The sequence below is a fragment of the Diplotaxodon limnothrissa genome, linkage group LG8 (genome assembly GCF_057381915.1).
Source record: "Diplotaxodon limnothrissa isolate DT_005_m linkage group LG8, D_limnothrissa_male_GT1.1, whole genome shotgun sequence".
Taxonomy (NCBI): Eukaryota; Metazoa; Chordata; class Actinopteri; order Cichliformes; family Cichlidae; genus Diplotaxodon; species Diplotaxodon limnothrissa.
Window position 1 is genome coordinate 13,649,992 of NC_140603.1, and position 25,062 is coordinate 13,675,053.

The 25,062-nt window shown below is 42.6% G+C and overlaps 4 protein-coding genes across 4 annotated transcripts; 2 read left to right on the top strand and 2 right to left on the bottom strand.

Moving 5' to 3' along the window:
• Positions 1-718: 718 nt before the first annotated feature.
• Positions 719-10,172, top strand: LOC146626461 (circularly permutated Ras protein 1-like). The gene is made up of 20 exons (XM_085360580.1): positions 719-803; positions 1,761-1,970; positions 2,589-2,816; positions 2,910-3,032; positions 3,120-3,191; positions 3,330-3,403; positions 3,588-3,773; positions 3,866-3,907; positions 4,063-4,152; positions 4,593-4,744; positions 4,846-4,927; positions 5,314-5,444; positions 5,963-6,047; positions 6,139-6,245; positions 6,350-6,462; positions 7,372-7,489; positions 7,978-8,118; positions 9,662-9,746; positions 9,828-9,854; positions 9,950-10,172. The coding sequence occupies exons 1-20, from the start codon at positions 719-721 to the stop codon at positions 10,019-10,021; spliced, it is 2,223 nt and encodes a 740-aa protein (XP_085216706.1). The 3' UTR covers positions 10,022-10,172.
• A 422-nt stretch (positions 10,173-10,594) lies between these two features.
• On the bottom strand, positions 10,595-11,353 carry gjz1 (gap junction protein zeta 1). The gene has a single exon (XM_085360582.1). The coding sequence runs from the start codon at positions 11,351-11,353 to the stop codon at positions 10,595-10,597; it is 759 nt and encodes a 252-aa protein (XP_085216708.1).
• Positions 11,354-12,362: 1,009 nt separating this feature from the next.
• On the bottom strand, positions 12,363-15,040 carry znf668 (zinc finger protein 668). Its single transcript, XM_085361305.1, has 2 exons — positions 14,962-15,040; positions 12,363-14,367 (listed from the first exon to the last, which is right to left on the bottom strand). Exon 2 carries the CDS (start codon positions 14,357-14,359, stop codon positions 12,398-12,400), a length of 1,962 nt encoding a protein of 653 aa, XP_085217431.1. The 5' UTR covers positions 14,360-14,367; positions 14,962-15,040; the 3' UTR covers positions 12,363-12,397.
• A 470-nt stretch (positions 15,041-15,510) lies between these two features.
• On the top strand, positions 15,511-23,679 carry znf646 (zinc finger protein 646). The gene is made up of 4 exons (XM_085361304.1): positions 15,511-15,631; positions 16,170-18,978; positions 19,207-20,283; positions 22,035-23,679. The coding sequence occupies exons 2-4, from the start codon at positions 16,376-16,378 to the stop codon at positions 22,927-22,929; spliced, it is 4,575 nt and encodes a 1,524-aa protein (XP_085217430.1). The 5' UTR covers positions 15,511-15,631; positions 16,170-16,375; the 3' UTR covers positions 22,930-23,679.
• The last annotated feature ends 1,383 nt before the right edge of the window (positions 23,680-25,062 follow it).

The window sequence follows — 25,062 nt, forward strand, 5'->3', positions numbered from 1 at the left end:
AAAAAAGAAAATTAAAAAAACCCACAAAAAACTAAAAAATTCATAGTTGAATTTTGTGCCAACATTTTGGATGACAGCGTAAATGTTGTACCCCACTTCTCCACCTATGACAGCTGGAATAGGCTCCAGCCATCCCTCTGTGACCATGAATTAGATGGATGGATGGATGGATTGTTATGGTTGGAATAACCAGTAGGTGAAGTAGAAAATAAGTTTAAAACTGGAGGTTTAAAAAAGACACAAATGTTCCTGTTTCCCAGCACATTCATCCATTTTGCCAACACTCGGGATATTTTTTAAGCACAGTTGGGTAAACACCCTCACAGCAAACTACGAGTGAAGTCTCTTGAGGAAAGAAACCTGTTGGATGAGATGTCTGAGACATAACTCAATGAAAGACACGACGCAGAACAGCAACTGAAACATTTCTGAGACCAGACGGAGTTGAAAGTATATTTTTCGCTGTACTGTACGGATTGAATTCAAAGAACTTTCTATGTTGTAAGTACTTTTACTTACTTGTGTTTAAAGAATCCGTTCATGTCACCTAATTTTGTTTTCCTTTTTTTTTTTCTTTTTTTTTTTACAGTAGTTGCAACTCAGGGACATCTGTGCTAACAGTTATTTAAATACTTTGGGTGGGACTGCGTCCTGATTTAAATGTCACTCATTGTCTTGTTTAATCGCGTCATTTCTGTCACTGGCAGGTAGAGTCACGATGGAATTTGCTTGTGGGTTTGTTTATGTGCCGCCATCATTGAGTCAGAAGGAGAGACGCTATCCAAACATCACTAAACGTTCAGGTATGATCTCAGTCAAACACCGGCATGCGTTACCACAGGGGAAATTTAAGTTATGGAAGTCATACTAATTTTTTAAAATTCAGATGTTACATTCCTGTGTCAACTTGTTTTTTGCTTCTGTCCCACTGGCTGCTAAATAGACACAGACACTTTACAGTTGGTCAACTCTGACAAAAGAAAGTATTTCAGCTATGCGTAACAAGAACAGGAAACATCAGATTCTGCAGTTGCAGGTTTAAATAGACACTGCTGATGGTGAAATCCTTCTAATAGACACAAAGCTGATACTTTCAGCTACATTTGTAACCTGTTTACCGTCTCTGCCAAAGGAAATGTTTGAAGTTGTTAGCTAGTATAAAACTATGAAAACAGATTAAAGAACATATAAGCACAAAATAACAACTTTCATATCAGTTCATTTTATTTTTTATTTCAAACATATACATTCACCATCATTACATAATATCATTGTTTGAAAAGGAGTAGGCAGAAGTATACACTTATTTGACCCTACCCCCTCAAATTTTACCTCTAATTCATTTAAATTTATTTTAGTCTTAAATTAAACAAACAAACAAATGAAACAAAAGCAAAGCAAAGCAAAACAAAAAAACATCATGATATAGTTTCTTTCATATAAATAAAAACAGACTATTTAAATTTGCAGACTTTAGATATTTGCTTTGAATATCACACGCTGATGATGCATAACTACGTAAAAGTATCTGTAGGTGGATTTTTCTTTCATCTGAGCTTTCTGGACGACTGTTTGGTCGTCCCATTATTCAAGCAGTTGCACACATCCTCTCCTGTGTGTATTAGAGTAGAGCTTACTTTTACGTAGTTTACTCAGTAAAAGCCACCTGAGTCACAGCACAAAGGTCAACACTGCACAGATTTTTCTTTTTATTCTATTCTATTAATTTGTATTTTCATTGTTTGTTTGTTTTTTATTAGCTCTTCTTCCTCCTAATCCTCGGCTTCGTCCTCAGTCTCCTCCTCCTCCGCCGCCTGTCCCACCAAGAAAGCACCTTGAGACAGAGTCAGAAAATAGCAAGGATGTGAAGAAAGTCCTGGAGAACTCTGTTTTCTATGAAAATACTATACTGGCAGCAGCTTCTTTGAACAGTGTAAAACCTGAGCAGCCAACACCACCTAAAAAGACAGGTACAGTGAATGTAGCACTGATATTGTCATTTGAATGTATTATTTTAAACTGCTCACACTACATTTAGCATCCAACCACACAGAAACCACACATAAAGGTTGGATGCTATTTTATCAGTTACTTAGACTAATGCAGCCATTTTTAAGAGTTCTTTTTGTGGTCATTGCTGTTGTGGTTGTTTAAAAAAAAACACACACACACACATATACACACACAACAGGGTTGCACTGTGGTGCAGTGGTTATTACTTGATCTCACAGCAAGAAGCTCCTGGGTTCAAACTCCTTGTAGGGTCGGAACTTTCTACATTTCCTGTTTTATTTTGTAGTTTTTTTTCATCCTTTGTGTCTTGTGTTTAGTTTTACTTCCTCTCTGTTCCCTGATTATGTCCAGCTGTGTGCCATCACCCTCCTGTTTCCCATTCCCCTGATTACCCTCCTTGTGTATAAATAAGCATGTCTCCTTCCCGCTATGTTGGCTTTGTTGTAATAAACCTTCATCTTTTGCGCCTTCATGTCAGCCTTTGAGTCTTAGGTTTGGGTTCTTACTGTGCCTCATTAGCACAATCTGCAGTTTAGATTTATGATCAACACTCTGTTTCTGCTTGTTTTTACCAGCTCTTCTTCCACCTCCCCTGAAAACCAGATCAGAGCCATGTTCTTACGACCAGCCGCTCATTTGCCCTCAATCAAGTATCATCAACCAAGAACTTGCCTATGATGTCCCAAAATCTGAGCCGGATTTAAATGCACAACCCCAGGACCCAAACTACTCTAACAGTGTACCAGAAGGCACTGGTGGCGAAGTGAACCTGCCGGCTGATTCTGGCATTGTGTCATCACAAGGTAAAAGGCAACATTCTTTATCTTATTAACACAGTTTAATTTGATTGGACATCCTCATCCAGATCATCCTCCTTTCTTCTCCTCTCATCTTAGCCCGAGTCATCCCTCCAAGACCTGAATTCATGAATTTAGTCCCCGAGTACATAATGCCGTTACCTTCGTCCCACTCACTTCCTTCAACCTCTCCGAACACTCCTCTATCCCCTAGTGCTAAAGGTGATTACAGCAGTCCCTGCTGAGCCATTACAAAACTGATGTAGTATGAAATGCATATTTTTAATGCTTAATTTATTCCAAACCCAGAATCAGCAGATCTGCCAGGAAATCCTAATGTTGTTCTTGTAAGTTTAGGAAAATTACTCTCAGAGGAAAAAGGTAAGTAAACCTTTATCACCACATCAACATCATACCAATAAAAATTAATCTGATTGGCTGTGATTCTGTTTTTGAAAAAATCTAGTTTGATTTCAGTTCATACTTCATGGTGGCAATGACCTTTTTGTTCTTTTCCAGTTGACCCCATACAGGGAGTACACAGCCTCTGCTCCCAATGTGGCTCCGTGGTGGACACTTGCTATGACAATACGGTAATTGCATCGTATTAAACCTGAAAACCGATAACTATTAATTCACATTTCAGAGGCGCTGATCTCAGAAATGGATAACCTGAAAGAAGCGTGCACATTGTTGATCACATCATAAGGAAACATGGACAACTTGTCTGGTTTAAATGATCCTGAGTTTGTGTTCTCTCCTTTTGCTGCATTTCAGGTTGATGAGTGTTATTTCTGTAAATCCTCCAGTTTTTCCAACACGCCCAGTTTACTGCAGAGTCCTCTAAATGGTTACCAGGACGAACTCTTTTTACTCAATCCTAATGAAAAGCCTTTGTGCGATACGGATCCTCTGCTGCTCTTCTGCATTGATGTATCAGGCTCAATGAAAATCACCTCCGAGGTACAACAACACTACAGACACTTGGCATCACGAGGCTGTTTGTGACAGCAGGTGTTCATGAATACAACCTGTGGCGTCTCTACTGTTTTTAGGTGTCAGAGGGAGAGCATACTGTGAATAAATCCCGTCTCCAGGTGAGTTGTCTTTCTTTTTTCTCCTTATTTTGAAGTTACCTTGAAGGACTCGGGATATTTGCCAGTTGAAATCTGTGGCTGAGAATTTTTGTGTGATATTATTTTTGACAATTATGTGAAGAGACGCTACAAATCAAAGATTGTTCTATTCCCAGTTTGTCCAAGAAGCTGTGTCACTGTGCGTTGAGAGATTAAACGATCAACAACCTGGCACAAGAGTGGGGCTCATCTCCTTCAACCATGAGGTACATACGTGACGCTGTTTGCATCTCCACTGCCTGCTCCTGAGCAGAGTCATGCTGACCTTACATTTTGTGTTAGGAGGAAGAAGAACAAGCACAAACTAGGCTAGCTGTTGTCGCAAACTATGATCATAATACTATTTACTGCAAACTACCTGCTGTGACGAGGCTAATGGTCTCTGTCACTAGGCAGGTAACCTTCTGTACCTTGTTCTTCTCTCTGATAGGAGGAGGAGTGAGGTGAGGTGGAAGCTGTAAAATTATTATAAGTTTTCACTTCAGTGTACAAAACAGCTGCTTCACTGGAATTTTCCTTGTCTAAAATCATTAAATGCTGTTTTTTACGGTGGATTTTATTTGATTCTCCTCACTGTTTTCTTTATTATCTGGTATAAACTTATTTATTACTTCTTTTTTTCATCTTTCGGTGTTTGCATCTTCAGGTGACAATGCACGGATATGAGAATTTCAAATCACGTTGTCTGAGTGGGGCTCAGTTGATTGAAAGCCTTTATTTGAAAGAGATTGCGGCCAGTTTTCCTAGTCCACCTCCACTTTCACAGACAAAGGAGTATTTAGAAAGACAAGTTGTGGGGTATGGAAAAAAAATTCTTTTTTTAAAAAATTTGATGTTTTGTTTTAATTAGATTATTGCATTATATGTATTGATCTTCCTATTGCTGATTTATTTTAAAGACTGTCTGCAAGTGGAGCCACCGCTCTGGGTCCAGCTGCTCTGCTTGCAATTGCAATTGCCTCCAGACAACCAGGCTCAAAGGTAAGTTTGGCCAACAAATCAGTTTTTATCCAGTTTATGCGTCCTGCTTACCTGCTTGAATCTTATGTCACAACACTAATGAGAATTTGGGCCTTTGGCTGATGGAGCTTCTTTAGGATTTTGTAATTTTACGGGTAAGTGAGCAGGATAAAGGCAGGCAGGAAACAAAGAGTGAGAGCAAGGTGGAAAATATGCAACAAATCTCTCCAGCTAGACTCAAACTGCTTTTTATTTTACCTACCAAAAGTGGATTGAACCATATAGTTAGCTGGGCTATATAAATATTTACTGCATGAAAATGTTTTAAGACCACCTTGTGGTAATCAATTACAGTTCAGCTTTCTAAACAGTGCATTCCCGATTCTCTTTCCCTGTTGATCTTGAAGGTGATTATCTGTACAGACGGGAAAGCCAACACAGAGTTAGGAAATCTAGAAGTGGAAGACACCGATGCTCTTACTCCCGTCTCATCCACCATCTTCTACCAGGAGCTGGGAGAGTTTGCTGCTGATAACGGGTGAGCACATACCTCTAACTAAATTTTCCACGTCAGGCATGTCTAATTCACTTAAGTTTGAACTTGAGTGGGCCAGACATGATTGATTGATTGGTAATTTATTTCAACATGTGAACAATATACAAGTACATTTAGAAAAGAAAATGATAAATGTGTAAAATTACAGAAAATATCTTTACTCTGGACCCACTGAAAAAACATGAATTTAAATAATAGATCATGTAAAAACAGGAAATTTTCTGTCATTTAACAGTTTATCACATACTGCTGTAAAACTTGAATACAGTGAAAAGTCCCCCTTCATCCAGTGGGCCAGAGTGGAGTCTTTGGTGGGCCTGTTCTGGCTCCGCGAGCCCTATGTTTGACACCGCTGCTCTACGCTAACGTAAAAAGAGACAGTGAATGAACTTGTTGAGGCAGTTATGTATTTAAGTCTCTATTAAAAGCACTAGTACTCATATTACCCAATGAAAGGTCTCGATGCACTGTGATGATCCTCAGATTTCTTCTTTTTTTAGCGTCACAGTGTCTGTGCTGTCCATAGAGGGAACAGACTGTAGACTGGATGAGCTGGGGAAACTTGCTGATCGTACTAGAGGAAAGGTAAGGCGCACTGTAACCATGGCGAAGCATATGACTCATCAAATCATGCACAATCTCATGGTGTCAATCTGTGCTTTCCCTTTGAGTCTAGGTGGTAATAGCCAGTCCCAGCAGGCTGCATCCAGAGTTTGAGCAGATCATTCAAAACCGGACCATTGCCACACACTGTACTGTAATTATACTGCTGCCAAAATCAATGTGAGAGCTGCACTGCACATAATTACTTAAAATGAGCTCATTAAATTGGTCCTCTAGAGATTTAAATGACCCTAAGCACTGAGTCATGTTCTCCTTGGGTAAAGGTGCATGAAGGGAGAGAAGGAGGCAGGACACAAAGGGACCAGACAGGTGGGGAATGTGGACCCAGATACAGACATCACCTTCCAGTTTAGAGCAAATGAAAAGGTCTCAGAAGGTGAGGAAAATAAACACTCTTATAGACTGACGCCACTGGCTCGTTTATTTTCTCAGTTTCAGCTGCAGTTGTGCTGAATTTCTCAATAATATCGCAGCTGCCGCGTGTTGCCAGGTCTTTGAGGAAAGTGCGACATGTGGTGATTTCTGTTGTTGCCAACCATGAAAAACAGAAATTTCAGTTTGAGATCATTGCAACACTGCAAAGTGAGACGCAGCCAGAGTCACAGCATCTGAACATAAACTAACAAAGCAAACATAACAAAGTGGACCCAGACATGTTACACTGATAACTGGGACTTGGAAAAACAAGACAATAACAACTAAGAAACAGGGAAAAAATACAGCAGAGGAAAAAAAAGATTTCAGTAAATTAAGTCATGGTTCCCTGACTTCTACTCTGATCCCACCATGGCTGTGCATTTTCTTTAGTGTGTCCAGCTGTATTTTATAGAGACGAAATCCCTGTGGCAAAACACATTGGTAAAAGGCTCTTCCATCTAGTGTTGGTAAATTACCATCTGAATTTATTCAACATAAACAGATTCACTTACAGGCCAAATTCAACTCGGGATCACTGAACACTTGCCTTGAGGGATTTAGCCTGAATTCTGAGATATGTGCATCAGATGGGCGAAAAATGCTTCATTTGATCCAAACTGACCAGGGACTGATCATGCAGGCCAGAGCAACATTTAACTCATTTACCCACCACAGATAGTCTCAGCCGGGAGGGCAGGGAGAGAGAGTCAGGGGAATGACACGCAGGAAACAGTGTGGCGCAGATTCACACGCAGGGGTAATTGCAGATTTTACTCATACCTCTTGAGTTAAAATATTCATACAGCTCGTTTTGTTTTGTTTTGTTTTTAAACTGTCAAATCACTCCTTTTTTTTTTTTTCTTTATAGTGCCGCCACCATCTCCTAATAGCCGTGTATCCATCCAGCTGCAGATCAAGTACAGGCAGAGGAATGGGCGGACCATGCTCAGACTGATAACTGCAGACCGGGAAGTTACTGATGACGGGTGATAATGCCAAATCTTTAATTACAATGCTTTATTTACTTTTTAGCTTTGAATTCTCCTCCACTTGCAGCTTTACTACACAGAGATATTTGCATGTCTATGGATGGCTTAAACAAGCCATTATCTTCTGACATCTTTAATCAGCGAGGCGTTCTGCCCCTCAGGACAACAAGTGATTAGATGTATTATTTTATGGCAATTTCAGTGAACCTTTAGGCAAAGCAGGTTTCGATAATCCAAGGAGACTGACTGTTGCTGAGATACCAGAGCTTTCGTGCAGAAATAATGCCTCATCCATTCTAACATTTAGTTACACAGTAAATGAAGCACTCAGCCCAGTCTTCACACGCTCAGTGAAGGTCATGCAATTCATCGTCTGAGCAGATCCAGAGAGGGGCCTGTGTGTTTTTCCACATTAACATAATGGCAATGCCGATGCAGTAAATGTTGAGAAGCACTCTTGTGAACACATTGTGCCCCCTCCCCAGCTCGGCAGTGCTGTCCTCACTGTGTCTGGCCATCATTCAGCTCAACTCGTCACAAGCCAGCGCCGCTCTGGCTGTCAGAGGTCGCTTGCTCTACGCCAGGAGGGAAGGAGACATGCAGAAGCAGCTTATTGAGAGAGCGATGTGAGTAGCAGCAGGGACCTCTGACTGAAGGCCATCGTTTTATGCTGAATTCTGACATTTAATAAGGCTGAATCGACAGACAAAATGACACAAGTATGAAAATAAGAAGGTGAAAAAATGAGTTTAAGCACATTTGGCATTATGTGGTATTTAGATGAGAAATATGACTGCGTTGAGAAGCAGAAGCTCAGGCGCTTCCTGTGCTTTTAAGACCATTATTATCCCAGACTTTCTGATTCAAAGGTTACCCTGCATCTTGGTTTTTCACTTTTTCCTTTTAAATTGTATTAAATGTTCTCATGTTGACTTTATTTACAGTGCTGTGCAAAAGTCTTGAGTCACCAAAAATGCTTTATTTGATGGAAATATAGTTTATCAAGCAAAAACAGTTTGTGCAATTTTAACAAGGTTGAATCACATATTTAATCATATCACATTAGTAATAGTAATATCACTTTCTCACTTAGTTGTATGCATGTGTGCTACAAATGGGCCTTATGGTCTCACACTGTAACAGATATTGAGGCTCCATCTGCTTAAATCACTTCAAAACGCTCACTGTGTGCGTTGCAGGTTATTGTTAAAGTTTCCACAACAAAGGTCGATATTTGGTGTGGAAACCTTTATTCTTAAACACAGCCTGAAGTCTCGTAGTTGAGCTTTCTTGTCATTTCTTTTAAGCAGTCCTCAGGAATAGTTCTCCAGGGTTCTTGAAGAACACTCAAAGTTCTTCTTTGGATGTTGGCTGTCTTTTGTTCTGTTTTCTGCCCACACTGGTTCAATAATGTTCATGTTGGGGCTCTGGGGAGGCCAATTCATGACTGATGGTGTTCCACTCTGTGCTTGGGATCATTGTCATACTGAAAAATAAAGCCACTGCCAATCAGATGCTTTCCAGATTGTAATGCATGGTGAAACAAAATCTCGCTGGTATATTTTGCATTCATATTTCCAGCAATTTTGACAATCTCCAACACCACTGCCTGAAATGCAACCCCAAACTTTGACAGAGCCGCCATCGTGTTTTACAGATGGCGTTAGACAATCACTGCTGTTCCTCTCGCCTGACCGCATCCATATATTTTGAGAATTCAACCTAAAAATGTAACATTTATGGGCTCATCGCTCCATAAAACTTGTTCAGTGCAGTTCTTGTGTAATTTGGCACACATCAGCCTTTTTCTCCTGTTTCTCTTCCTTAAGAATGGCTTCTTCATAGCCACCTTTCCACTGAGGCCATTTCTGATGAGGCTTCAGTGAACAGCAGATGCATCAACTGAAGGGTCAGATGCATCTCTCAGGTCCTGTGTCAGATCATTTCTAAAAATAAATGAATAAATAAATGAAAGAAGGAAAAGCAGCCAATGTCCAAAGGCATCAAGAAATCCAGAACCTATTGCTCAAGACCACTATGAAGAAATGAAGATTGGGTCAAGGCTTTTGCACAGAACTGTATGTTTTATATTCCTTATCTTGGTAATATCAAGATAATGTGTTGTGATTAATAGATAATGATTTATGCATAATGTTTGGCTGTTTTCAGAAAGCATAACCACAGTGCAGAGGCAGAACAAACATACAACGAATGGGTTAAAACCATGGAGCCGATTTACACCAACTGCACACAGGTGAGCTTTTACTGTTTTTATTATTAGATTGAATGCATCACATTAGACTTCTTTTACACTTAATTCCTTTCCCCTCCCCAGAAAAACACCGTCAGCTCAGACTCACAGGTAATTCATTCTCTTATACTGCTTCTCATTAGAATACTTACTATGCTGTCCAGATTCCTTTTTCTATAAATCCTCCTTTCTTCTCTTCCCGCCAGTCTATCACAGACGCTGCTGCAGCGCTGTTCTACACCATGAAGCAGAGAAACAAGAAATCTATCTCAGAATAAACACAAGCCCAGCCAACTGTCCTCCTTCCCCTTTTACCTCGTTGGAAAGCAACTCGAGTCTGAATGCCGAGGCCAAATGCTGCACTTAGACTTTGATTATTTGGCTGGATGGATATCCCTCAAATATTTCACATTGTAAATAATGCATTACAGTATATCTCACACCTCATTTCTCATGCTTGATTTTTTTTTTATGTTACACAAGAAAACTACTGATGCAGTTTTACAGTTAGAACTGCTTTTGTGTTTGACAGTGTCGCTTGCGCCTGAGTTTGTGCACTGACCAAGTAAAAACATGATTCAGAAACACCACCATGAAGCCAACACCCAGATCCTTTATGTCAGCAAAATAGATCTCATAGCACTTTTTTTTAACAACTCTAAAACAAAAGTTAACATAACGAAATGCAACAAAGCAGTTTTTGAGATTTTTATTTCAGTAGTACTATACATGTATAATATTCCTAATTATAACCATAAAGCTCTGTTTATAGAAATATAAGACACAAAATTAACAGGATATGTATGTATGCACATTTCATACCCACGGAATATGTACATGGAGTCTGATATTTAAGCGTTGCAGAGGTAGTGGACAATAGAGTAAACGCAAAACAAAACTGAGCAAGTAATGATTATGCCTGAGATAGAAGCTAAAGCATAAATAGACATGCGCTTCTCCGGGGCAGCCCTCAAAATGCAAACATATTTGCAGCCTTCTTTTGTACACGTGTGTTCATCACGGAGTGCGTGCAGGTTCCAATAAAGCAGCAAAAATAAAAAGCAGGCTTCAACCAGAATCCGCAGAGCTATGCTGAGCAGGTAGAAGCCTACGGTGCTCCTGTCTTTGTGGAGATCTATGATCATCTTGCCCCTGCCTACCACCGTCTGAGCTTCCTCTGCCCCCTGAGTCTCCGGCTTCTCATCCGCCTTCATCCTGAAGCTCCTCTTCTGCGCCATTGTGCGGAGGTGGGAGGTGAACAACTCCATGAGCAGGACAGAGATGACAACCACGACAAACATGAAGTTCCAAGCCACTATCATGGGCTTGTCGAATCGTTCATTAAAACAGAATTTCGTGCAGACATCGGGGGTGCTGCTATTGCAGGTGAAGTCAGCATCCAGTTTGCTGAAGGGCAGCTCAGCAAAGAAGAGGACCACAAGTCGGACACACAGCAGGCCGAACCACAGGGAGCGGCACTTGTAGGTGGCGGTGGTATCCACTGCTGTTCTCAGGATTGGGATGAGGCCCGTTACTATTGCTGCCATTGTCACTTTTCCTGGTAATATAAAAGAGGAAGCTGGTGAAACATATAAACAATTAGGTGACATATTAGGTCATGATGAGAGATCATTTTGCTTTTGTGCTAAATTATGGTAGTTAAGTTGTAGATCTCATCTCCAACGTTGGGTTTTCCATCTTCAAATGTGCAAACACAGACAAAACCAACAAACTGCTACAACTGGACACAGATTATAGTGCATCAAACATTTTTTTTTTTTTTAAAAAACACAAATTTTATACACATTTACAAATGTCACAGCAAATGCATACAGCTCTGTTTGTGTCTGAGCATCTTAGTGTATAATAGGAGTCAAGTAAAGCAGACAAGAGATATTACCTTGCAGGGTCACAGCGCACTAATAGAACACAATCACTGTGGCTTTGCCTTCAATCTTTTATGGGTTCAAGAAACGTCACGGTCATCAATATATGTGTTAGTTTCTCACCAAACGATCTGCTGACACGGTCTCAGTTTTTTCTGTACATCTTCATCCTCAACAGTAACAGAAACACTACACGGACTCACAAAACCCCCCCCCCCCCCAAAAAAACAGGACCACAACACAGTGAATCTCCGATTATTACTGATTGTTGCACACACGTTTTTATTGGCATAAAAATGTGATTCCTCTTGGCATTTCTGAATGCCAGCGACCTTTTGCAGCTTGACAAGTTGTTTTAGCGACACAGTGAAGCAGTTACAAATTGTTCAGACAAAAGAGATTCAAAAAAACATTTAAAAATGTTTTATAAAAACATGTCGGCCATAAAGCCAAGGATTTAATTGTTGGTTTCGTTTGTTTTCTTTATGGTGGATTTTTATGACGAGATTACAACAGATACGACAATTTTATAGTAAGGTACTTATAGTACAGTATACTGTATATTTTAATACATTAACATATAATACACATAACTGTTTTTAAAAATACTGCAGCAATACAAAACAAAGACCAAATGTCGACCGTTTACATAAGGATAATGCGTTTTTGATGTTTCTTAAGGAAGTTATTTTGAAAAGTCAGACCCATCTAAAAAACAGCTTTAAGGCCACGGGGTAAATATGTGTGGAATTAAAATGACAGAGAAGCTTAAATCCCCTCTTCTTTGACTAAGTACTCTCGAAGAGACTGGAAAGCGGTGACGGGGACAGTCACGGTCGGGACAGTCAGTGACATGGTGCCGGGCTCGACCGACGAGGGAGAAACCTCACTGGGGGTCGGAGGAGAAGGCAGGGGGTCTGTGTGAATGATGTTTATGTCGGCGAGCTGCGTGGCAACCGGTGCGGCGTCCGCGTGAGTCCGTAAGTGCTTGCGAAGGTACGCAGCGAACAGGAAGGCTTTGCCGCAGTGGGGACAGCTGTGGGGTTTGCTGTTGGAGTGGATCTTCTGGTGCTTGCGCAGTCCCGATTTGTTGAGGAAACCCTTGCCGCAGCTGTCGCAGACGTGCGGCCTCGGCTTGGGATGCTGCTTTTCGTGCTCCTGCAAGTCTGCAAGCTGTGCAAACTCCTCGTGGCAGGTTTTACAGATGTGCGAGCCCAGCGACACGATTTTGGCAACGGACTGGGTAGAGTCAATGGGGTGAAGGTTTTCATGGGTCTGAACTTCTTCCCAGGTACCAAATGTAGCATCACAGTGAGTACAAGAGAACTGAGGGAGAGTTGTGTGGGCAGTGAAGCCTGAGGGTGACCCAGCCTCTGTCTCCTGCTGCTGCTGCTGTTGCTCAGACTGCTCAGCGAGGTGAGTTCTTTCGTGTTTGCGCAGGCTTGAGGACACCACAAATGACTTCAAACACTCCTCGCATTTGAAAGGCCTCTCTCCAGAGTGCACACGCCGGTGCTTGTTGAGGCTGGAGCGCTCAGCAAATGACTTGTCGCACTCTGTGCACATAAATGGCTTCAGACCTGTGTGGACGAGCATGTGGCGCCGCAGATCCCAGGAAGCTACGAAGGCCTTGTCGCAGCTCTGGCATTTGTACGGGCGCTCTCCAGAGTGAACGCGCTCGTGTACGGCCAGGTCGGCCGGCTGCCGGAACCTCTTGGAGCATTTATCGCAGGGGTAGGGCTTGAATCCCATGTGGGCTCGCTGGTGCCGACGGAAGCTGGAGGGGTCTGAAAACATCTTGCCGCACTGTGGGCAGAGGAACGGCTTCTCACCAGAGTGAGTGCGGAGATGGGACTGATAGGAAGAAAGCTGGGTGAAGCCTTTAGTGCATTGCTCGCACTTATAGGGTTTATTCTGCGAGTGGATGCGCTGATGGCAGGCCAGGGAGGAGGAGCGGGAGAAGGCCTTGCCGCAGTCCGAACACAGGTAGGGTTTTTCCCCAGTGTGGGAACGCTCGTGGTTTTTGAGGTCCTTCAGCTCAGTGTATGTTTTGCCGCATTCGTCACAAGCATACGGTCGATGGCCCTGGTGGTTCCTTCTGTGCTTTCGGAACACTGAGGGGTCAGCAAAGCTCTTCCCACACTCGGCACACAAGTATGGCTTCTCTCCCGTGTGAGAGCGCATGTGCACCTTCAGTTTGGACAGGGTTGGGTAGCTCTTAGAGCACTGACGGCAGGAGTACGGGCGCTCTCCACTGTGCTGTGTCATATGGATCCTGAGGCATATCGCCTGCATGAAGGCCTTGCCACATTCTGTGCATACAAAAGGTTTCTCCCCAGTGTGAGAGCGGCTGTGGTTACGCAGCTCTGTGGGCGTCTTGTAAGCTTTGTGACAGCTGGGACACTGGAAGGGGCGCTGGGCTGAGTGAGTGCGCTCGTGCTTTGAGAGCTGAGCCTTGCTCGAGAATGTTTTGGCACACTCGGGACATGGGTGCTGCTGCCGTTCCTTCACATGTGCCGACTGCTTGTGGCTCTGCAGAGCTGACAGACTCTTAAAGGCCTCTGTGCATGCAGTGCATTTGAAAAGGGGTTTGGCTTTCGGAGGCCTGCCTCTGCCACGTTTTTTTGCAGGCTGATCCCTCTCCACCTCTTCCTCTTGGCCCTCTTCATCCTGCACAGGAGGGGTGTACTCCGCAGCAAGAGGTGGACTTGCAGGCTGAGCAGAGGCCATCTTTACATCTACAAAAAAAGATGATGGCAAAAAAATGTACCGTTTAATAACAATGTAAAAAATAAAAACACACCATTGGCAGCTTGGGATAAAAATTCTTCCACAGACATGAGGGTGTTAAGTCCTATGACTTTTATGGATTTGAAGAGTACAACTTTAATGAAAGTGGGTTTTGAGGGATAAGAAATAATCAGTCAGATAATAAAAGAAATATGTGGGTGTGCAGTTAATAACAAAATGGCTGGCATTAGGACCTCAGGGACAATAAGCTAGCCGCTTTAATGCCAAAGGAAGTTGGCGAGGTAATGTCAGAGATCATAGTGCATGAAGATGAACAAGTGGCATGTGCACGACCAGAGAAAAACACCAGAGATCGCAGCTTAGGGTGATGGTACTACGAGCAGCCCGGGCGTGTTATGTACGTATACCCCTCCGCTAGCTTTAGCTTGCTAGATATTTTCACTAACTCAAAATGGCTGGCTTTAGGACCGGCTGTACCGATTCATTCCACAGTGCCATCATCATCATTACTGTACATGTACAGCATGTATTTAGCTAAGTTAGTTGCTTGCGTGTATTAGAAAAACAAAAGTCGATCTTACCGGAATCAGGGCATTAATCGCCGTTCGGTAAAGGGCTTCGTTTACTGTGAGACACGGTGGCTGCCGTTGACTGGCTGTGCGAGAGCGGACGGCTCTAGGACCATGATGACGACAGCTCTTGGAAAGCCAAGCGTGTAATACGTTTAATTATAAAATTTTATTTTATAACACACATCATAAATGTACAATAAGCCCTCTAGTAAGATACTACAGTCCCAATAAAGTTCGACAATTGTGTGTTAAAATGGAAAGATGCTTGCCCAACTGCTCAACTTAAATGCAAATCTAGCTATTTTAGCTAACCAGTATGTTTTGGGGCGGATTATGTAAGATATTTTGAGAATGAACTAAAAATGAACATTCACCTCCTGCTTTTTATTTGCTTAAAAACAACGTATTATATATATATATATATATATAATTGTTTTTTTTACCGGTTTATCGATTAGCTGCTGCATCTTGAGCTAGTAGAGTTACTTTTGAGAGGGAATTATTTCTCTGTTGCACATTTCCTGTTTCCTAGCAACAAGCGCAATGTGGAAATGGGGATGGAAGAAAAAAGACAATTGGAAAAAGGGGGGCTGCCCTTTACACAAAAGTGATTTTTTTTTTTAAAAAAAGCGAGTGAATATAGGTCTTTGGGGCTCGCTTGGAATAACTACTCCCGCAGGTATTAAACTCCGTGCAGTCGCTGGTCTTTGGAGTTTCGCGTTTAAAAACGCTTTCTGCTGCAGTAGGTGCAATGTTTGTTTAGCTAGCCAAGATGATGCTAGCTCATACTCCGCTAATGTTAGCTCACTGCATTTTGAAACCATTCATATTTAAGTTTCTTCCTCTTCCTAAAAACTCAACGACAGCGTGCATAATCCGCTCCGCTTTTGATCACGATGTGGAGAGTGATGCGGATTTACAGTGTCAGTACATTTGCATTGACAGGCGTTGTTTTCCTGGTGTATTGACATAGCTAGTTCAGTTAGCCTGTTGGTGCAGAGGTATAGCAAAACCTGTCAGACTGTTTACACTCCGCTATTACGTCTTCCCTCATGCATGTTGACTACTGGTGGTAACACATTAACTCTGTAATATAGTTATCTAAAAGTTTGTACTTTTCATTTGTATGAGTTTAATAGTAATGAGTTATCTGCGGCGTCCTAAAGTGTCTAATTTGACGTGCTTTATAAAACTAATACTGTTTCTGTTCTCCACAGCTCCATTTCTCTGGATTCTTCAAATTCAACTCACTTCAGTGATCTGATGGGACCTGTTTTTGACGTATTTCTGTGGCTATATCCCATAGAGAGTCCTTGCATCATATTATAAAGAACTGCCTTCTTTTTATATGGATAAGAAAGGCATCTAATGCATTTCCGCCCTATTTTGTGTCTGGCGCACTTAATTCAGTCCATATCTTGTGATGGCTTTGCAAGACCATGGCAGGACAACAGGTTTTCCTTGCAAACAGTGTGGTATGGTGTGTCCCAGTATGCCCAGTCTAGTCGAACATATGGAGTGCCATCAGGAGCGAGATGAAGAACGCAAGTTTAAATGTGATGAATGTGGACGTGGTTATAGGCATGCTGGTAGCCTAACTAACCACAAAAAGACTCACGAAGTAGGTTCTTTTCAGTGTAATATATGTGGAAAAGAAAACTCTAATGCCTCGGCCCTGAAGAGTCATCTCCGGAGCCACACTTCCTTTAAAAAGTATTCCTGTGCGGAATGTGGAAAAGCTTTTCGCCTGGCAACGCAGCTGGCTACACATCAGAGGGTTCATTTTGCCAGACAAGCAAAAGAGCAGTCATATCGGAAGGTGGACACGGAATATTCCTCATATAAAAACAGACATGAACTTGAAAACGATCACCCACATCATCTTAGTGAGCACTTGGCCAGCGTTGGGATTTCCACAGTAAATGGCCCATCTGAGGACAAGGCTGAGATTGTTTATAATGTGCAATCGGAGACCTCAGAGGATGCAGTAAATCGACCATTCAGGTGTGATTTATGTGACAAGTCATACATACACCATCGAAGCCTGACCAACCATAAAAAGACTCACCAAGTGGGAACATTTGAGTGCACAGTATGTTTCAAACTGTTCAGTAACATGGCTGCCCTTTACAGCCATCAGCGAACACACAAGGCGAGAGGCGGGACTGACCTCACTTCGACAGGTGGGTCATACGCAGGCACACTTCTTGACCAGTTTTCACCTCAGAGCCAAGATGCTCCAGTAAACTTTTGTCATTTATGTCAGGTACTTTTCCCAAACAATGAGGAGTTCCAGGAACACATCCAAATGCATAACTCTTCATCTCTGTCATTTGGTCTTCAAGATCCATTGTCAGAGAGCCACAGTGTATCATATGAAAACAGTATTGCTTCACCCGAGTCCAACTTTTATGCTTCTCCTATAAACAATATTCCTCCGGTGTCATCAATGGATAGTCATGGAGACTTTGATACACAAGAGAAGATTAGAAGTAACACTCACATGTACTCTGACTGCTCCAGTAATCAAACCCCATCGTCCAATAGCACTCAGGGAGATCCCCCAATCATGGACACAAACACTCTCAGTCCTACCCTGATGCCCACACAAAATAATTGCAATGCACCTGAAATTGAAGAGACTTCAACTGTAGATTCTGATGAGCGTCCCTTCAAGTGTCAGATCTGCGGTAAAAGCTACCGGCACTCTGGGAGCCTCATCAACCACAAAAGGTCACATCAGGTTGGGATTTACCAGTGTTCCATCTGCAGGAAGAATTACCCTCACCTGGCAGCCCTCAAAAGTCATCTTCGCCTCCACAAAGCTCAGCCGTCTTCTCTTAATCTCAGTGCTGAGGGAGACTGGCTCTCCTCAGAGCCTCTGACTTTGGATAACCAGCAGGGCTGCTTCTCCTCCCAGGATGAAGAAGAGAACAGTGCTCATCCTGTGCTTTGTATGGATCAGGAGAATGGAATTGATGGCAGGAATGGAGCACTGTACCACGAGCAGTTTAATCAGGACTTCTCCCAGGATATGACTGTGCATCTACCTCACAATGAACACCTGATGCAGAGGCACATGTGTGCAGACTGTGGTGAGACATTTGCAGATATTGCAGGGATTAAGTCTCACAGCTGCCCATTGCTGAATCAGCAACATAACACTACTAATGGTGACTATCACAACAGTTTAAACTTCCAGGTCAGTAATGGCCATTGTGAAGTTGGAAATCCAGGAATTAATGTTGAGTTCCAGGGTCTGAATGCTAGCCACAACCAAAGTCACTTTGAACAAAATTTCCAAGAAAATGTTGGAAGTGAACGGCTGAACAGTGGCCAAGAAGATGTTAACACAGATGAGGAAGATGATGGTGACCTTTATCAGTGCTCCATATGTGGCAACAGCTACACAACCATGAGGGCTCTCAGGAGCCATCTCCGAGGGCACACACAATCCCACGGCACTCCTACAAGCTCAGGTCCTTCTTCCACATCCTCTCATGAAGATTTGAAAGATGGGGAGTTAGGAGAAATGATGATCTGTAGTACATGTGGGGAAAGTTTTGCCAATCAGCAAGACTTGATTGCTCATCAGCTTGTGCACAATCAGGACCAGGTAGATAATGTTAAACCTTTCCACATTAACAATGATGTTTCTGAAAGCAAGGAGGAAGCGCAAAACATCATCTGTGGAAGCTGTGGCATCTTTTGCACCAGCTACCATCATCTTGAGAACCACAACTGCACAGCTGAGAGGAAACAGGAGTTAGTGGACAGCAAGGAGGAAGTGAAAGTAAACAAGGTTGCCCAGCACCAAGACACGGGTGCTGACAAAGACATGGTCAATACTGAGAAACGTCAATACAAGTGTGATCAGTGTGGCCGGTCATACAGGCACGCTGGCTCCCTCCTCAACCACAAAAAGTCACACAAAACGGGTGTCTTCAGATGTCTCGTCTGCCAGAAACGCTTCTACAACCTGCTGGCCCTTAAAAATCATCAGAGATCCCATTTTGATATTAAGAGGTTAGTTTGGCATGAATGCACACTATTAATACTATTAATTAATTTTATAGATGATCTGTGCTTGTTGGAAAGAAGGGATTAAAAACAAAGCTTTGCTTATAGGGTCGGATTTGTGTTTTTGTCTGTCACGGAGTCAAAGTGTTCTGTCATTGTGGCTTTACTTGTTGTGGAGATTGTGCCCAGTTTTTCAAACATAGAATTAACTATAACCCTTGTCTCCTTCCTTAGGCATACGTGTCACGAGTGTGGGAAAGCTTTCAAAATTCAGAAGCAGCTACTGAATCACCTGAGAAGGCACAAAGAGAACCAAGCCAAAATCCAGGAACTCAATAGCCAGATCCAGGCCCTTATGCAGATGAATGGGACCAGGTCAGATGGAGGAATGCAGCCCTTAGCTTCAGATGCCAATCAGGATTGTAATTCTGCTCTGCGCTGCAAGGAGCCAACTGAAGAAAGAGAAACGCAGACAAAGTCGGAGATGTCAGTGAAATCGGAGGATGCAGGTGACCGACGACCTTTTGCCTGTGACCAGTGTGGTCGCACGTATCGCCATGCAGGAAGTTTGGTTAACCATAGAAACTCTCATAAAACGGGTCAATATTCCTGCGCAGTTTGCAACAACACTTACACCAACCAGCTAGCAATGAAGAACCACTTACGCACCCACTTTGCATATAAAAGGCACTCTTGCCAAAACTGTGGAAAGGGCTTTAGAGGAAGGAAGCAGCTTTTAGCTCATGTCTGTGGAGACCTCAGAAAAGATAGGTCTGGAGTCAGAAGGGGTCTAAAATCTAAAGCCTTTAAGTGTAAGGAATGTAAACAGGCCTTTTTCTCTGCAGACCAGCTGGCAGCCCACACCTGTGATCAACCTTCGGGTAGCAGGGAAGCAGATTTAAATACGTTTCCAAATAAAGAGGAGCGACCTTTCAGGTGCAACATATGTAATCGCAGCTATCGCCATGCAGGCTCACTGTTGAATCACAAAAATACCCACAAGACGGGGCACTACTGTTGCAACTTCTGTTCTAAGCCCTTCACTAACCCCATGGCTTTGCGCAATCACACACGCATCCACACGCAAAAGAAGAAATACGTGTGTCTGACATGCGGAAAGGCCTTCCGTCTCGCCAGCATTCTGCACAATCACCAGAGGGTCCACAATCGGGCGGTGAATCACTTTAGCTGCTCTTCATGTGGGAAAAGCTTCCAGGGCAGGTCTGGCTTGAAGAGGCATCGCTGCCGCAGAGGTCAGGAGAACGCAGGATCTGGAGTCCAGCAGTCAGAGAGAGGAGACAAGTGTTTCATGTAAGTCTTTTCTATTAATTATTATTGGAGTGGTTTTCTAATTCTTTCACTTGTTGATTATTTTTTTGTGTGTGTGTGTCATTTTGATAAAGCCTGACTTTGGCCAGACTGATACGTTATCCCCTGCTAAACTGACGCAGACAAAGCTGGGATTTTTTTCATGCATATTAAGCAACTTGTGTTTGCATAAGAAACAATATCACTGCAACAAATTTTGCTAGAGAGTACTGACAGCTTCATTTTTAAGTATGAGTGCTAACAGCAGCCATGGTTTAAAGCATTTTGTTTTAAAGTTGTGCATAAATTTAATTGTAAAACCTTCTATCCCATTCTTGTTAACCTGATATCATTTGAGTTTGAATGTGAGGATGAAGTGGTAATAATTTGGAGGTCAGATGTCATTGTGACCTTGTTTAGTTACAACTAGAGAATTCTTTCAATAATTATGATCAGAAATATACAAAAATGTTTAAAATGATAAATGTTCATATCCAAAAGGTCAATGGACAATCTCTTTTTTTTGGTTTGTTTGTTTGTTTGTTTGTTTTTTGAAAGCATCAGTGACCTTATTGTCACAACACTCCTCTCAAACACTCTTTGACCTATGGCTGTGAGTATCATTCACAGAGTTGGGGAATGGCTGCAATCACAGCGTTGCGAAATGGTGAAAGATGTACCCTTATGCCTCCTTGATTTAGAGATGGTCTTTCCTTTTTCACATAAATGGCCTCCTTGACTCCTCGCTCAAACCAGAGTTCCTCCCTGTCCAGGATGTGTACATCCCCATCATTGAAAGAGTGGCTACTGGCCTATAGGTGTTAATAGATGGCAGAGTGCTTGCCTGATGAGTTAGCTCTTCTGTGATGTGCCATCCAAGGTCAGAGGTTGTTTGGTTTCCCTGATGAGGAATGGATCACAGCAACCCTCCTGACACTTAACAGCATGCACTACATTATTCTGTGTGTGTCAGGGGGACCCGATCCTTGAGATGGACCAGTTTTTGGCGCAGCGCGTTTTGGGGTTTAAAAGCCACAGAGACGCGGTGTTTTGAGAAAATGCATCTAAGCTGTTCAGATACTCCTGACACATAAGGGATCACTAAGGGTGTTTGTTTAGGCAGCAGCTGATCTCTCCTGGATCGCCTTGGAGAATACTTTAGGTGGCTTACCACATTTACTCAGGGCCTTCTTGATATGATGTTCTTCTGCTTCCCTGGCCGCTGTATCTGTGGGGGTGATTTCAGTCATTATGCAAATGTCTTGTTTAAAAAGGTTGGGGAAACCTGCAGTCAGCTGAGACTGAAGAAGCCACTTTGATGACTGACTAAAGATTTCTCACACTGAAAATGCTACGTCCAAATGAACAGAATCAACTTTTGGGGATTTCCTTACCTGGATGATTGAGTGTGCATCAAGGTTAAAGTTGATTTATGTGATGTTCGACAAGTTTTGGACTGAAAGTACGGTGAGACCAGTGGGAGAGGGGGGGAAAAGCTGAGCACTGAGAGCTTTTTTGCAACATAGGATTTGTGTGAAAAATACAAAAACTGCTGCCTGTGGGCTTCGGCTATAACTTGTCTGGTTAATAAGGGTATGAGGTTATGAGACAGTAATTCTAGTTTGATTCTGCAATGTACCGAACATTAACTGTAATGTCACAAATAGTTTTATAAATCATTCACTGTTGGTTAACATATTTTGAGTTGCAGTGTCCTGTTGTTGTTTATTAATTTTATTTATTTCTTGCCACAGGTGTGACTTGTGTGGGCGCTCCTATCGCCATGCGGGCTCCCTTCTCAATCATAAAAAGACACACTCCGAAAGCCTCCACCACTGCACCTTGTGTCTCCAAACATTTCCCGATCCCGTCACTCTGCAGATACATTCCCAGATGAGGCGTCAATGCTGCCCCGAGTGTGGCAAGACCTTCTGTCTGGTCACCCACCTACAGAGCCACATGGAGGTGCACTCAAAGGACCAGGTTGTGGTCTGCAGCTTGTGCCAGCAGAGCTTTCCCGACGCAGCCAGCTATCAGGAGCACCATAACATGCACCACGTGGCTCAGGACCACTACCAACAAGACCAGGATGACGCTATAGATAACAACCTCTGCTGGGACTCAGGAGTCAGTCAGTCCATGGGAATGGGAGGGATGCACAGTGAAGTTCCACCACCTTTGTCCCATATTCCAGGAAGCATTCCTAATTCAGAGAAGAACAACAACACTTCTGCGACAGAGGAGAAGAGCCACGTCTGCGAGCACTGTGGGCGTACTTACCGTCACGCCGGCTCCCTCCTCAACCACAAGAACAGCCACAAGACGGGCTCCTTCTTCTGCTCAGTGTGCCAGAAGGAGTTCACCAACCTGATGGCCCTGAAGAACCACCGACGGATTCACACAGAGCCCAAGCGCTACCAGTGCCTGGAGTGTGGGAAGGCGTTCCGGGTGTCCACTCAGCTCATATGTCACCGAAGGATACACACCAAAGAGAAGCCTTTTGCCTGCCTGCTGTGCGACAAGAGCTTTTCCAGCAAGTCCAACTTGCGGCACCATCAGAAGATGCACCAGAACACCCAGACCTTCGACTCCTCATTTAACATGGACGCTAATGCATTTATGGACCTTGACATGGGGTCTTTTCTTTAAAGAAGTACTAAATGGCATATAAAAGAAGAGGACATATGGTCCTCATATGCTTGTGTTATTTATCCCTCGATCAGTAATTGTAAAACAGTATTTATTTTTTTTCAGAAAGTGCTCCTTGGTTCTAACAGATGCTCCTTTGAAGATACGCACTTTTCATCACTGACTTCCAGTCTTACCTCCAAAAAAAAAAAAAAAAAAAACAGATGGTGACATCAATGGGACATCTCCAGAGGGATTGTTAGTCAGCTTTTAATAAGGCCTGAATGTTTCCCATGGATACACTGGATCCCTTAAAACCGGGCAGGTGATGAAAAGATTAGTATTCACTCATTCCTCAATGATGAACCAGCCAACCAAAGTGAACAGAGAAGGTTCATGTAAGAACATAAAGCCGATGACACATTTTTGTACAACAGTACTGTTATAACTCTCGCTATGTATAATTGTGTTCAGTGCCTCTGTGAGTTCCCTAGGAAACTAAATATACAAACTGTATATAACTCTGAATCTTTTTGTTAGCTCTGCCATCAGTGTTGAGGGACTGCTCGCCTTCCTCATATCAGGCAGGCCGGTTAATTTTAAGTCAAATACCTCTGGGTGTGTTGAAAGGTCAAAGTGATTAACTGAAACCATATTACGAAATAAATAGTCGTACTGCTAATAATATTCAATATTGACATTCACGTCGAGTGACATCGTATGCTAAATTGGATGTATTTATTAATTTATTCTTATTTTTATTCGCATATTTTATTAGGAAAAACTTTCTGAATGTTGTAAAAGCTGTCTTCTAAAACTCATGTAGCCTTTGAGGGATTTCTCATCAGTCGATTGGTTACTCATTAATTTTCAGAATAGGCAGGACCGAGCGAGCCAAGGATGGTGTGTTATTGTTAGCACTCAGGGTTAACCTTTAAAAGGAACGTACCTGATGTGTAATACATTCTAGAAAATCTGTTCTCAAACTGAGCATAGTTGTTTTTGGGTTGTGTTTTGTTTTTTTTTTCTTTCATCTTTGAAAAGCATCAGTCACATTTCAGTGCCAGTGCCTAAAACGTACATTGATTGTAGCAGTTTGATGTTAACAAACCTCATTTCTCTCTGAGCGTTATACTCTAAATGTTTTTTTCTTTTTCTAATGGTAAATTTAATTTAATTGTAAATTTGTTTAATGTATCGTTGGACCTGGATCTCCTCAGTTCTAGTTACACTTTCATTAAAACAGTCAACACTAGCATTGCACCCATGCTTATGGAAACAGGCAACAAATTAAAGGAGAAACCAACATGATTGCTCAAGGCCCTAAAGTGAGAGCCCTGACACCATCGTTTTTATCCTCATCAAACCATTCAGTGACCCCCCACCCCCCCCCACCCACCCACCCCTCTTGGGGCAGTATAACGCGTCACCTCTAAAGGAACAAGAAGACCTAAACATACCAGAAACATTGCCCACCACTTTATATGAATGAGACTGGATCCCTCTGCTGCAGGGATATTTTATTTTTCCTTTTTTTCGCCTGTCTGTCCGCGGCCATAATGCCTCATTTCTACTAAGCACAATTATTAAAATACAAACTTACCAGAGCTTTATTTATAGTGAAAACCGGTTTCATATTTACTGTTCATCCATCCATCCATCCATTCGCTTCCGCTTATCCTTTTCAGGGTCGCGGGGGGCGCTGGAGCCTATCCCAGCTGTCATAGGGCGAGAGGCGGGGTACACCCTGGACAGGTCGCCAGTCTGTCGCAGGGCCAACACACAGGGACAGACAACCATTCGCACTCACATTCACACAATTGCAATTTGGATTTTCCAATTAACCTATCCCCTCAAGCTGCATGTCTTTGGACGGTGGGAGGAAGCCGGAGTACCCGGAGGGAACCCACGCAAACATGGGGAGAACATGCACACTCCACACAGAAAGACCCCGGCCTGATGTTGGAATTGAACTCAGGACCTTCTGTGCGGCAACAGTGCTAACCACCGTGCCACCGTGCTGCCCTTATTTACTGTTCATAAACCTGTTATTGTTGCAAGATGTGCAATTATTTTATTTTTTTTATTATTTTTGGTCAAGTTGTGTAATGTGCCTGTTTTATTTTTGTTGTTTTGTTTTGTTTTTTTCTTACA